Raw genomic sequence first — 13,231 nt, 5'->3', positions numbered from 1 at the left:
AAGCCTCATCAATGGTGGGCGCCCCTCCCCCAGCCTTGCTGCCTTGTGGTTAGATCGAAGACTGCTGTGCTAGCAATGAGGGAGGCTCCGTGGGCGTGGGACCCTCCTGGCCAGGTGTGGGATACAATCTCCTGGTGTGCCCGTTTGCTCAAAGCGCAGTATTGGGGTGGGAGTCACCTGATTTTCCGGGTGTTGTGTGTCTCAGTTCCCCTAGCTAGGGAAAGGGACTCCCTTCCCCCTTGCGCTTCCCAGGTGAGGCGATGCCTCGCCCTGCTTCAGCTCTCGCTGGTTGGGCTGCAGCTGCTGACCAGCACCGATTGTCTGGCACTCCCTAGTGAGATGACCCCAGTACCTCAGTTGAAAATGCAGAAATCACCAGTGTTCTGTGTCGCTCGCGCTGGGAGTTGGAGACTGGAGCTGTTCCTATTTGGCCATCTTGCTCTGGCCCCCCTGTTTTCTTTCTTTTCTTTTTATCTTCCGATTACCAAAATGTTTCTGTGAACATCCTTGTGAAGATTTATATAACAAAATCTTGAGCTCAGGTTGCAGCATACGTACCTGGAATAATACTGCATGAAGTTCTGTTTAACAAATCTCAAAACTGACATAGGATTTTTTAAAAACCAGAGAAAGAGAAACTAATTATGGAGATAGGGCATGAAGATTAAATATGGAAAGAGGGAATATGAGTGAAGTGTAGGAAATTATGATTGATATTAATACAGTGAATATGAATTTAGCAAGTCTTCAAAAGGAAAGAAAAAAGAAACCCTCTTAAGTAGAAAGGAGGCTTATTTAGAACAGATCAAATGATATACTCGTTTACTCAGCTGTAATAAAAATATGGAGCTTGTTACCTTTAGAAGCTTTGCAAGATGGATATGTAAGTAGGCTGAAGAAAGGTTTAGATGATACATATAAAGAATACATATGCTCATGGAAGTTAAATCTATAATGAATTATTAAGGGAAAGTTAGAGAACAATTCCTGATATACTGTTAACCTTTTAAAATCAATGTAATGTAGGTTATGTACTATCTTGTTCCACAAAATATCACTTACTGCTGCTGTCAGATAACAAAACCCTAGGCTGAATAGTCCATTGATCTAGCCTAGTGTGACATTTCTAATGTTTTTGTAGATCTCTCATCATTCTACATTCCCAATTTCTTGCAAAATTAAAGCTCCCAGAGTGACCACAGATTTGCCCTTGAATTTTCAAAATAAATATTGATCAAAATCATTTTTCACTTATGCCCTTAAGCTTTTAAATCTGCATTGTCCTTTATTACATTAATTATTATAAGATCTTTCATTATGTCCACATATTTCTATGAATTCTTGTACTTGCATCCTGTAATAGGCGTTTTAATTTAATCAAAGGTCAAGACAAAATTTAGCTTCTTACAGTTTTAAGTTTTTTTGCAGTGTTGTAATTGTTTGTGGATGTATTTACGTATTTGCAGACTCTGCAAGACCCAGATCCATCTGGGTTGCAAACTTTGGCTCATCAAAATATCACTTCTTGTGAACCACTAAGGAATAAGAGAAATTCACATTCAGTGACAAATAGCTCTGACCAGGAAACTGCGTGTGTGTTGAGAAGATCATCCAGACTAGAAAAACTGAAAGTAAGCAGAGATGCAAAGTACTCAGATCACATGTATAAGATGCCAGAAAAGATTTTACCAAAAATCCTTGGCTGTGAGGACCTAACAAATAATAACTCTTCAGCTCAGAATTTCAGGTATGCAGTGAAATTATGTCTTTATCTCCAGGTATGCTGTAGACATTATAGATAATCATGTGCTTGGGGTCAGGGTCAGTATACAGTTAACACAGGGTGAAGAGCTTTATTTTTTATATTATTGTTTTTTTTATTTTGCAGCTTTTGGTCAGTGCCATACCACACAGCAAGGCTTTTTCCTTGCAAAGAGCCTGCATCTTTTTCTCTAGAGGGTGAATAGAGTGGATAGTGACATGCCAACTTGGGGAGTGAAGAGCAGGAGATTCAGAATACTCGCACTTGTAAATGACTAATCCTAAAGAAGAAAAACCCACAGGTAGTGCAAAGAGAGGGCTAGAAGCCATGATGACTGGCATGCCTACTGCAGAATTACCTGCAGGAGCCATCTCCATTTTTAAAACTGCCACGCCACTTGAGAACAGCTCAGTAAAATACCCTGGAGTTTTAATATTATAGTCAAAATTTGGTATAATTCTCTGTGAATGTTTGTAAAAACCGTTATAGCCATTTAAAAAATACGTTGTTTTCAAGAATGCAGGATCCAGCTTTAATGATTGATGGTAAAGAGAAGAATATGCATTCACCCAGGTTCAAGAATGGAAAACAAATCAGGAAAAATGAACAATTTCCAGGAAAAAAAGGTGATGCATAGTTTGAGTATTTTTCTATTTCTTTTACAGAAACAGAATTTTGGTAGAAAGGATTCAGAGATTATCTTTCTCAACTTTCTAATGTTATTGATAAGGAAACTGGATTTCAGATAGGTTAAGGGTTTTTCCCAGCATCATACAGCTCATTAGTAGCATAATTGAGAATTGATCCTGAACTTCTGACTCATAGGTTAGTACTTTTTTCTATAATTCTGCTTTGGAAACAGTAGTTACAGACCTCTTTTTAAATTTACATGTGTAACCAACCTAGCATAAGGCTATGAAAAAGCATATCAGGAGGAATAAAGGAAAGACAAGGCACCACTGTTATTTTCTTAGATCTTATTTCTGTGTTCCTATACCATCCAAAAGATTGAACTAAAAACTCTCAGAAGCAATAAGAGAACCTAGAAACACTGTTTAAAAAATAATAGATAGTGGAACAACTGGCAAAACTGAAATATGGGTTGTAGATGAAAAAATAATATTGTATCAGAGGTAAGTTTTCTGAATTTGATAATAATACTGCAGTGATATAAGTGTACATGTTTGTCCTTAGAAATACACATTAAAGTATTAGTGAGTAAAAGGGCATGATGTATAAAAGTTACTTTTTATATATACATGTGTCTGGATGCATATGTATCTGTAAAAAAGAATGGTTAAAGTCAATGGTAAAATGTCAACCAGGGGTGAGTCTTTTGTTCTATTTACAACTTTTCTGTAAGTCTGAAATTATTTCAAAAGAAAAGTTTTAAAATGTGATAAGCTGGAGTCAATAATTAATGCCTTTCACATATATGTATGCATGAACTTGTTAGAAAATGTAAAAGATTATCTCATTTATAATTGTTACAAAAAGAAAATACTTTTATAACTAATAAGAAATGTGTCATATTTATAAGAATAGTTTAAAAATTCTACTGAGGGATGTAAAAAATACTTGAATAAATGGAAAGAAGAACCTTGTTCTTGACTAGAAAGATTCAGCATTGTAAGAAGGTTCTCCCTAAATTATTCTAGAAATACATGAGATCTCATCAAAACAGATTTTATTTATTTGCTAATTTTTTTGTTTTATTTTGTATTGCTTTTACAGGGATAGAGAGTAGCTACGAGAAAGTTTCAAAGTAATACTAAATATCACCTAGAAAAGTAAATATGAAAGACTAGCCAAGAAAATTCTGAAAATAAAACAAAAGTTAGAGTGGCAGGACCTTGTTCTCCGTAATATGTGAGCATATTAGAAAGCTACAAAATTAAAGTCATTTGACACTGTAGCAGGAATAGACAGATAACTCAGTGAAACAGAATAGAGAGTTTAGATGTAGAAGCCAGCTACAGTGAGACATGGGACAGATATGTAATATAGATGGCATCTCAAATTGTGGTGAAAAGAAAGACTAAGCAATAAGTAGTGGAAAACACAAACAAAATTGGGTTTCCATAACATTCCTTACACCAACTTTAATTTCAGATTGATCAAAGATTTAAATGAAAAATGAAAGTTGTAGAAGAAAATGTAAGTGAATTTTGCTGTAACCTTGGTGTGGAAAAAGTCTTTTTAAACCCTCTTGGTTTCTGAGGTTAAAATCATAAAATTAACTGCATACCTTTAAAATAATGGTAAAAATTCTTTTAAAGAATGATAAAATATAACTACATACATTTTAAAAAATTATATAGAAATATACCCTAAAGAAGAATCAAATATTAAATAGCTAAGAAATATTAGCATCATTTGACAAGGGTTTAATGGCATTAGTATGCAAAAAGCTCTTATGAAACAGTAAGGATAAAGAACAGAGGGTGTATGTCATGGCCTTAACGGTGGTGATGGTTTCATGGGTATATACTTGTCCCCAAGTATATTGAATTGTATGCATTAAATAAATATCCCTTTTTACATGTCAGATAATAATAATAACAATAATTGATTTAAAATTTTAAACTGGGGAAAAGTAAAAAGAACATGAATAGATAAGGAACATGAACAAGTAGTTTACAGAAAGAGAAATACACACACAAACACACACACAAACACACATACACATAAGCACCTTAGTCCATTCCTATTGGTCTAGGAATTCAAGTTTGAGTTTTGGGAGGACACCATTCATTCTATAACACCTTCATTGGTGAATTCTCCAAAATATATAAGGGGGAAATAATACCAGTTCTCCACACAATTCTTCCAAAAAATTAAAGATGAGGAAACTCTTCTGAACTCATTTTAATGAGGTCATCATTAAACTGATACCAAAATCAGAGACATTATAAGCACAGAAAATTAGACTAAATATCCTTCATGAATATAGATGCAAAAAATCTAAACAGGCCAGGTGCGGTGGCTGATGCCTAGAGTTGCGGTACTTTGGGAGGCTGAAGCGGGTGGATCGCTTGAGCCCAGAAGTTTGAGATCAGCTTGGGCAACATGGCGAAACCCTGTCTCTACGAAAAATGCAAAACATTAGCTGGGCATGGTGGTGCGTGCCTGTAGTCCCAGCTACTCAGGAGGCTGAGGTGGGAGAATTACCTGAGCCTGGGAAATTGAGGCTGCAATGAGCCATGATTGCACCACTGCACTCCATCCTGGGCAATACCCTGGAGAAGAATATGGAGAGCAAGACCCTGTCTCAGAAAAAAAAAAATTCTAAACAAAACTTGAGCATATCAAATCCAACATTATATAATACATCATGAACAAGTGGTGTTTATCCTAGGAATGCAAGATTGGTTTTACACTTGAAGACCAATCGCTGTCATTCATTATATTAACAAGCTGAAAAAGAGAAACCATATGATCATCTCAATAAATGCACAGAAAGCATTTGACAACATCTAACACATCTGTTCCTAGTGGAAATTCTCAGCAAACTAGGAATAGAGGGGAAACTTCAACCTGACAATGGACGTCTACAGAAATCATACAGTTTTATACTTAATTGTGAAAGACTAAATGCTTTCCTCTTAAGATCAGAAAATTACATAATTATAATATAACAAGTACAATTGGCACAGACAGATTTGGAAATAAAGACTGCTCTGATTATGGTAAGCATACAATTTGTCTAGTGGGAAAAGAATGCTTTGTAGTCTGGTATACAAGAAGGTAGACTCAAAGTTCAGCAGTTTAGTTTGTTATGCAGTGGGACTGAATCAACGGAGTCAAAAGGCAAGGCAGTTTTATGTAGTCTATTAAGAAAGCTGCTGCAGTACTCAGTTACCTTTGTAAGGTTTTAGGATGGGGCAGGTTAGCTAGATAAAAATTGGAAAAGCTATCATCAAGCTATTCTGAAATTCAGAAAATCCAAATGAGTATTGCCCTTCAAACTGACAGGATTTGGAACATGTAAATGAGGAGCTTCAGTATTTTAGGAGGCACAGTGGAGAACTGATACTTGATATACATTATCTGGAAAAGCATTTTAATCATGCATTTCTGCTGACTTAGTAAATAAAACCAATTGCAAAGATCAGGCTATGATTCTCTTCTTAATTTCATTAATTTATTTTTAGCAAAGAAAGATAATTTTGCATTCCTTTTTCCAGTCTCACTGGGATTAGTTTTTGTATCTTATATGCCTCTGAGATTTTCTCCTCATGGTTTTGTAAGACATCTGGTAATATATCGTTTTATTAAATTTGATAATATATTATTCTAGGTTTAAATAATCGTTTTCACCAGAACTTTTAAGAAGATTATCTGTTAGTCCTTTCATATATGCACCTTTCATGGGTTTTCAATCAACATACACTGTTTATCATGGTTTATAGTTTACTTCAAATATTTTAAAACTAGTGACATTTGTCTCTTTTTCCTTTTTGTATGTAGATAATATTATAGTTGGGTTAATGGATGAATATTCTCATAATATAATATACTTCACCTCTAGACTGTTGACTGAGTTAATCCTGTTACCTATGTTCGTAAAGTTTGTAGTTTGAAATCTGTGGTTTGTAATTCATATTCCTTCTGATATTCAAATAATGATTTTTTTCCTTTTGTTCATTCCCTCATTTCAGAAAAAATGAAGGTGAACAAAATATCTCTTGGTAGCATTAACCGGAGAAACATTTTTGGAGAGAACTTAGTATATAAGGCTGCTCTGAACGATGATGCTGATCTTGTTCATCATTGTATAAAAAAAGGTGGAAATGTGAATCAGCCAAGTTATGCTGGTAAGTTAGGATTACCACCCACAGTTATCTTAAGAGTGGTTTGTAGTTTCAGCTGAACCACTCTTAGGAAAGTATAGCAAAGTGAGCCTAAGGTAAGTTCCAAACAGAAGACTTTCAGGTCATTTTCCTATTTAAGTAGCTCATCACCATTATCTTTCAGGGAAGAGGGCAGGATGAGAAGACTGGGTGGCAGGAGAAGAGCATTATGTTTCTCCTTCAAAGATTATGCCAGGTGGGTTATGTGCAGTGGCATTCAGAAGGTACCTGGGGCTGGCTTTGCAAGGTCATTGTTACTATGAGACTCAGCCTTAAATGAAGAAGAAATGATGTCAAACACTGGAAGAAACTGATGGTGCACTGAGCTATAGGGGAAAATTCATGATGAAATGGTAGATGTACAGCAGGAGCAGTGGCCAGGGAAATGGAAAGAATACAGTATGAAGTACAGAGCTTGGGACAGGGAGCTCAGAAAGAGCAGTATTTCTGCAAGGCTGGGTCACTGGGACAATCTTCCCGGTGGGTAGAATGTGACATGTTGTGCTAGAGAAGAGTGATTCCTTAAAGGTACTTACACTGAACAATACTTGGACAGCCTGGATGGTGCTTTTGAGTGTCCATACTTTTCCTGTTGTTTCTAAACTTGCTCAGTTTAGGAACAGTGCAAAGAGTCTTATGGTGCACAGAGATGGCACAGTAAAATCCATGGACAACCAGCTGATTTCAAGTGCACCCCCAGTACTTTACTTTAGCAAGGCCTGGGTTTACACTATAATCGGGATTTTAACAGGATATTATTTTAAATGTCATACCCAGGTCATAGCCCTATAACCCTCAACATTGGATCCTTATTTGCCAGCCACAGCACTTACTCTCTTGATTTCAAGAGATATGTGGTTCTTTCTGTTGGTATTCTTTGTCTGCCCGTTGAGTTCAAGAGTAGCCCTACATGCAGCCAGTTTTGACTTTATGGATTTCCCAAGCATCTCTTAACATGTTTCTTTTTATTAACCTTTTCTTTTTCTGTGCCATTGTTAACATTCTCAGTGACTGTTCCCTTCTTGTCTTCAGCCAGTTAATATATACCTTTTCCTCATTGTCCCAGGTACTTCTGTGACCTTCATGAATTCTTTATCTCTATCATATTTTCCTGCATTTTGAACTTACTTGTTCTCTACTTTTCCTTCTTTCTTTGTGTCTTAGCTCTATCTTTATTTCTGGCTACCACATCCCACAGAATTAGAGAGGACAGTGTTTCCATTTTCAACAGAATCACCTGCAAAGTTTGTTTAAAATGCAACCATCATTTCATCTCCCAAAACACACACACACACACACACACACACACACACACACACACACCAGAATCACCTGCAATATTTGCTTAAAATGCAACCATTATTTCACCTCCCAAAACACACACAAACACTCTCTCTCTCTCTCTCTCTCTCTCTCTCTCTCTCTCTCACACACACACACACACACACACACACACACACACACTGTCTCAGTAAAGGTCAAGGACTGGCAAGAGCTGTATGACCTCTAACATGTTAGTTCGATGTAGTGAGCTTTTACATACTGTTTACATACCTTCTATGTATCAGATGCTGTGAAAACAAAAAGATTAATAATCTCTAGTAGGAAGATTTAAGTATACTTATTTTGTGGTACAATTAAAAAAGAGGCCCACTGCCCTGTGAGAAATGAACAAAATGTAATAATGGACCAATGGTCTTTTATATGTAACATTTTGAATTGTATAAGTCCTCACTTACATTTTATGAAATTTTGTCTCTGATTAAAAACAAATTGCAGGGAGCTCAGAAAGAATACTAATTCTTTTTCCAAAGGCAAAGGTGACAGTCATGAAGTAGGCTAAAAAAAACTCTGAATACTCAAAATAGATCACATTTTAAGTTTTTGCCAAAAACCTCTGAGATCAATGCCTTGAGCTTTATTTTATGCAGAACTCTTTCTGATTCCTATACCTGTAACACATTAGAACTGAAAAAGAAAGGTTGGCCCAGACCAGGGTATTAATAATAGCCTGAAGTTTAAGTCAATAACAAAGCAAGAAATAGATAACATAAAATACGAGAGACAAAACTAGGACTATGTAATGTAGAAAGGAGTGTGCGTTATTCTTCTGTGAGTGTTAACAATGGCTACATTACAGCATATAACAAATTTTATTGTAATTGTAAATCTTTTTTAAAAATGTATTATATTATGTTCTCTTTAAAGGAAATTTATAACTATATTCATGTTTTAAAGAGATTTCCTCCATGATAGTTAATTTCTTTTTTTAAATAAGTTTTTTTGGGGATCTCCCAACCTGCAGATTTGGGAGGTAGTAAAAGATCTGTTGTAGAATGTGTTCCATCTTTATTTTGGAGGGGTGGTTTTACAATGCAGAAGGCATAATCCTTAGGGGAAGGAAAATTCTCTGTTACACTTGATTTCTTTCTGTAATCTATAGCAATTTCTGTGATCTTCAGTGGCTTTCTCTGCAGAATAAAGCTCCTTCTGGCTTTACTGACACTGGGAATTTCTTTCAACCCTGAAACTGATGATTCTTCCTTACTGAGTCATCCTTGTTTAAGTCTCACTTCAGGTAGCATTCATTGTTTTTTCTGGAATTGGACACTATTTACTTTTTACTTTTAATGGATACATAATTATTATATAACAAATAACTATATGTATTATATATGGTATATATTATAAATATACATAATTATACATATTTATGGGGAACAATGTGATTTTTAAATACATGTATACATTGTGTAATGATCAAATCAGAGTAATTAGCATATCCAACACCTTAAACATGTATCATTTCTTTATGGTAGGAACATTGAAAAATCTCCTTTTCTAACTATTTCGAGACATGCAATACCTCTTTGCTGACTCTAGTCACCCAACTGTGCAATGGGATACCATCACTTATTCTTCATTTCTTTGTGTGTGTGTGTGTGTGTGTGTGTGTGTGTGTGTGTGTGTGTAACAGAATCTCACTTTGTTGCCAGGCTGGAGTGCAGTGGCGTGATCTTGGCTCACTGCAACCTCTGCATCCCAGATTCAAGCGATTCTTCTTCCTCAGCCACCTGAGTAGCTGGGATTTCAGGTGCCTGCCACCATGCTCAGCTAATTTTTGTATTTTTAGTAGAAACAGGGTTTCACCATGTTGGCCAGGATGGTCTTGATCTCCTGACCTTGTGATCCACCCATCTCAGCCTCCCAAAGTCCTGGGATTACAGGCGTGAGCCACTGCGCCTGCCTCTTCCTCATTTCTAATTGCAACTTTGTACCCATTGACCGTCTCTTCCTAATTTTTCCCCTCCCACTACTCTCCTCACTCTGTAGTAACCACTATTCTATTCACTGTTTCTTAGGATCAACTTTTTTTTTTAAATTAATTAATTTATTTTTTATTATACTTTAAGTTCTAGGATACATGTGTACAATGTGCAGGTTTGTTACGTATCTATACATGTGCCATGGGACTGTAAACTAGTTCAACCATTGTGGAAGACAGGGTGGTGATTCCTCAAGGATCTAGAACTAGGATCAGCTTTTTAATTCTGCATATGAGTAAGAACATGCAGTATGTGTCTTCCTGTGTCTAGGTTATTTCACTTAACATGATGTCCCCCAGGTTCTTCCATGTTGTTGCAAATGAAAGAATTTTATTCTTTTTTGTGGCTGAATAGTATTCCATTGTATACATATACCACATCTGCTTTATCCATTCTTCTGTTGATGGACATTTAGGTTGAGTCCATATCTTGGCTATTGTGAATAGTGCTACAGTGAGCATGGGAATTTAGATATCTCTTTGACATATTGATTTCATTTCCTTTGGATATATACCAAGTAAGAGGATTGCTGGTTATGGTAGTTCTATTTTTAATTTTTTGAGGAATCTCCATATTGTTTTTCATAATGGCTGTACTAATTTACATTCCCACCAAAAGTGTAAAGGTTCTCTTTTCTCCACATCCTCATCAACACTTATCTTTTGTCTTTTTAATAATTGCTATTCTGACTGGAATGAGAGGGTATCTCATTGTGGTTTTGATTTGCTTTTCCCTGGTAGTCAATTATGTTGAGCACTTTTTTCATATACCTGTTGATCTTTTACTCATTTTAAAATGTAATTATTATTATTATTTTTTGGCGATTGAGTTGTTTGAGTTTCTTATATATTCTGTATACTAACCCGTTGTCAGATGCATGGTTTGCAAATATTTTCTCCCATTCTGTAGGTTTTCTCTTTGCTCTGTTGATTGTTTTCTTTGCTGTGCAGAAAGTTTTTAGTTTGATGTAATGTCATTTGTCTATTTTTTTTTTTATTTTGTTGCCTGTGCTTTTAAGGTCTTATCCAAAAAATTATTGCCCAGTGTCATGAAACATTTTACCTGTGTTTTCTTATAACAGTTTCATAGTTTCAGTATTTACATTTAAGTGTTTAGTCCACTTTGAGTTGAATTTTGTGTATGTTGAAAATAAGGATCTAGTTTTATTCTTCTGCATGTGGATATCCAATTTTTCCAGCATTATTTATTGAAGAGACTATCTTTCCCCTATTGTGTATTTTTGGCACCTTTGTTGAAAAGCAGTTGGCTGTAGATGTGTGGATTTATGTCTGGGCTTTGTATTCTGTTACATTGGTCTGTGTGTCTATTTTTATGTCATTATGATGCTCTTTTCATTAATAGAGCTTTGTAGTGTATTTTGAAGTAAGGTAATGTGATGCCTCTAGCTTTGATTTTAAAAAATTTTTTGCTTAAGGTTGCTTTGGCTGTTTGGGGGTCTTTTGTGGTTCTATATGAATTTTAGGTATTTTTTATTCCTGTGACGAATGTCATTGATATTTTGACAGAAATTGCGTTGAATCTATAGATCATATTGAATCTGTAGATTATTGTGACAGAATTAATTATTCCAATCCATGAACATGGGATACACTTACCTTTATATGTGTCCTCTTCAATCTGTTTCATCAATGTTTTATAGTTTTCAGTGTAGAGATCTTTCACCTCCTTGGTTAAATTTATTCCTAGGTATTTTATTTTTTGGTAGCTATTGTAAATAGGATTGTTTTCTTGCATTATTTTTTTGGATAGTCCACTGTTTAGCATATAGAAACACTGCTTTCTGTGTGTTGATTTTGTATCCTGCACGTTTATTGACTTTATTAGTTCTTGCAATTTTTTAGTGAAGTTTTTAGGACTTTCTATATATAAGACCGTATCATCTACAAGCAGGGACAATTTGACTTCTTTCTTTCCCATTTGGACACCTTTATTTTTTTCTTTTCCCTAATTTCTCTCACTAGGATTTCCAGTACAATACTAACTAGAAGTGGTGACTGGCCATTCTTGTCTTTTTCCAGATCTTAAAGGAAAAACTTTCAATGTTTCCCTGTTTCTCATGAAGTTAGCTATGAGTAAAAATAAAGCCCATATATGGGATTTATTGTGTTGATATACATACCTTCTGTACCTAATTTGTTGAGAATTTTTATCATGAAGGGATGTTGAATTCTGTCAAATGCTTTTTCTGCATCTTTTGAAATGATCATATGGCTTTTGTCTTTCTTTCTGTTAATGTGATATATCACATTTATTGGTTTGTGCATATTAAATCACTCTTGTATCCCTGGGATGAATCCCAATTGCTCATAGTGAATAATCTTTTTAATGTACTGTTGAATTCAGTTTGCTGGTATTTTGTTGAAGATTTTGCCCCTGTGTTCATCAGGGATATTGTGGATTCATTTTTAAGCGCCTCCTCCCCCTGCTCCATCATTGACTTTGGATCCCTCATGCTTGTATCTTGTTTTCTTTGGGAATTTTCTTCAGTAACTTTAAAATAGGATACCCCCTTTTCCTTGGAAGCCATATGTTTACTTTTATATTTACCTTATCTTTCAGTCATTCTGGGCTCAAGGAGAAAAGTAATATTTGCTTGTGGTTATTTTCTCATTTCTATAGTAAACATTTTAGTCTTTTTTTTTTTTTTTTTTGAGATAGAATCTCACTCTTGCTACCCAGGCTGGAGTGCAATGGCGCTATCTCGACTCACTGCAACCTTCCCCTCCCAGGTTCAGGAGATTCTCCTGCCTCAGCCTCCCGAGTAGCTGGGATTACAGGTGCTTGCCACCACGCCCGGCCAATTTTTTTATTTTTAGTAGTGATGGGGTTTCACCATGTTAGCCAGGCTGGTCTTGAATTCCTGACTTCAGGTGATCTGTCTTTCTCAGCCTCTCAACGGGCTGGGATTACAGGCGTGAGCCACCTCGCCTGGCCCATTTTCGTTTTCTTTAGGAAATTAATTTTTATTGTAGTTTGAGCAAAATGTAGAGAAGGAAAGGAAGTTTTATAGGAGGAAAATCATCATCTGCATTCCAAAGTTAATGACTTTTGAGTTTCTGGTACTTAATTTTTCATCCCATCTAACTAGGACCTGTGATAGATAATCAGGTTAACCAATGTACATATTGGTAAGCAAATTTTCACTAGTTCACAGGTTCCAGAACCTAAACAGCAATGAATTCATACCTTCTATATTTGTTACAAATATACATATGTAACAAACCTGCACGTTATGCACATTTACCCTAGAACTTAAAGTATAATAAAAA

At 35.6% G+C, this 13,231-nt stretch overlaps 1 protein-coding gene across 1 annotated transcript in view; it reads left to right on the top strand.

Annotated features, from left to right (window-relative positions):
• The window catches only part of LOC108521278 (putative ankyrin repeat domain-containing protein 31), a gene marked incomplete at both ends in the record, with an annotated part of 67,701 nt that overhangs the window by 6,344 nt on the left and 48,126 nt on the right, over positions 1 to 13,231 (top strand). The window contains 3 exon segments of the mRNA XM_017861009.1: positions 1,467 to 1,747; positions 2,279 to 2,388; positions 6,424 to 6,579. Coding sequence (XP_017716498.1) covers positions 1,467 to 1,747; positions 2,279 to 2,388; positions 6,424 to 6,579 — 547 coding nt within the window.

The sequence above is a fragment of the Rhinopithecus bieti genome, unplaced genomic scaffold (genome assembly GCF_001698545.2).
Source record: "Rhinopithecus bieti isolate Rb0 unplaced genomic scaffold, ASM169854v2 scaffold_58961, whole genome shotgun sequence".
Classification (NCBI taxonomy): Eukaryota; Metazoa; Chordata; class Mammalia; order Primates; family Cercopithecidae; genus Rhinopithecus; species Rhinopithecus bieti.
The sequence above is the reverse complement of the archived record's forward strand: the minus strand, read 5'-3'. Positions and strand labels throughout refer to the sequence as shown.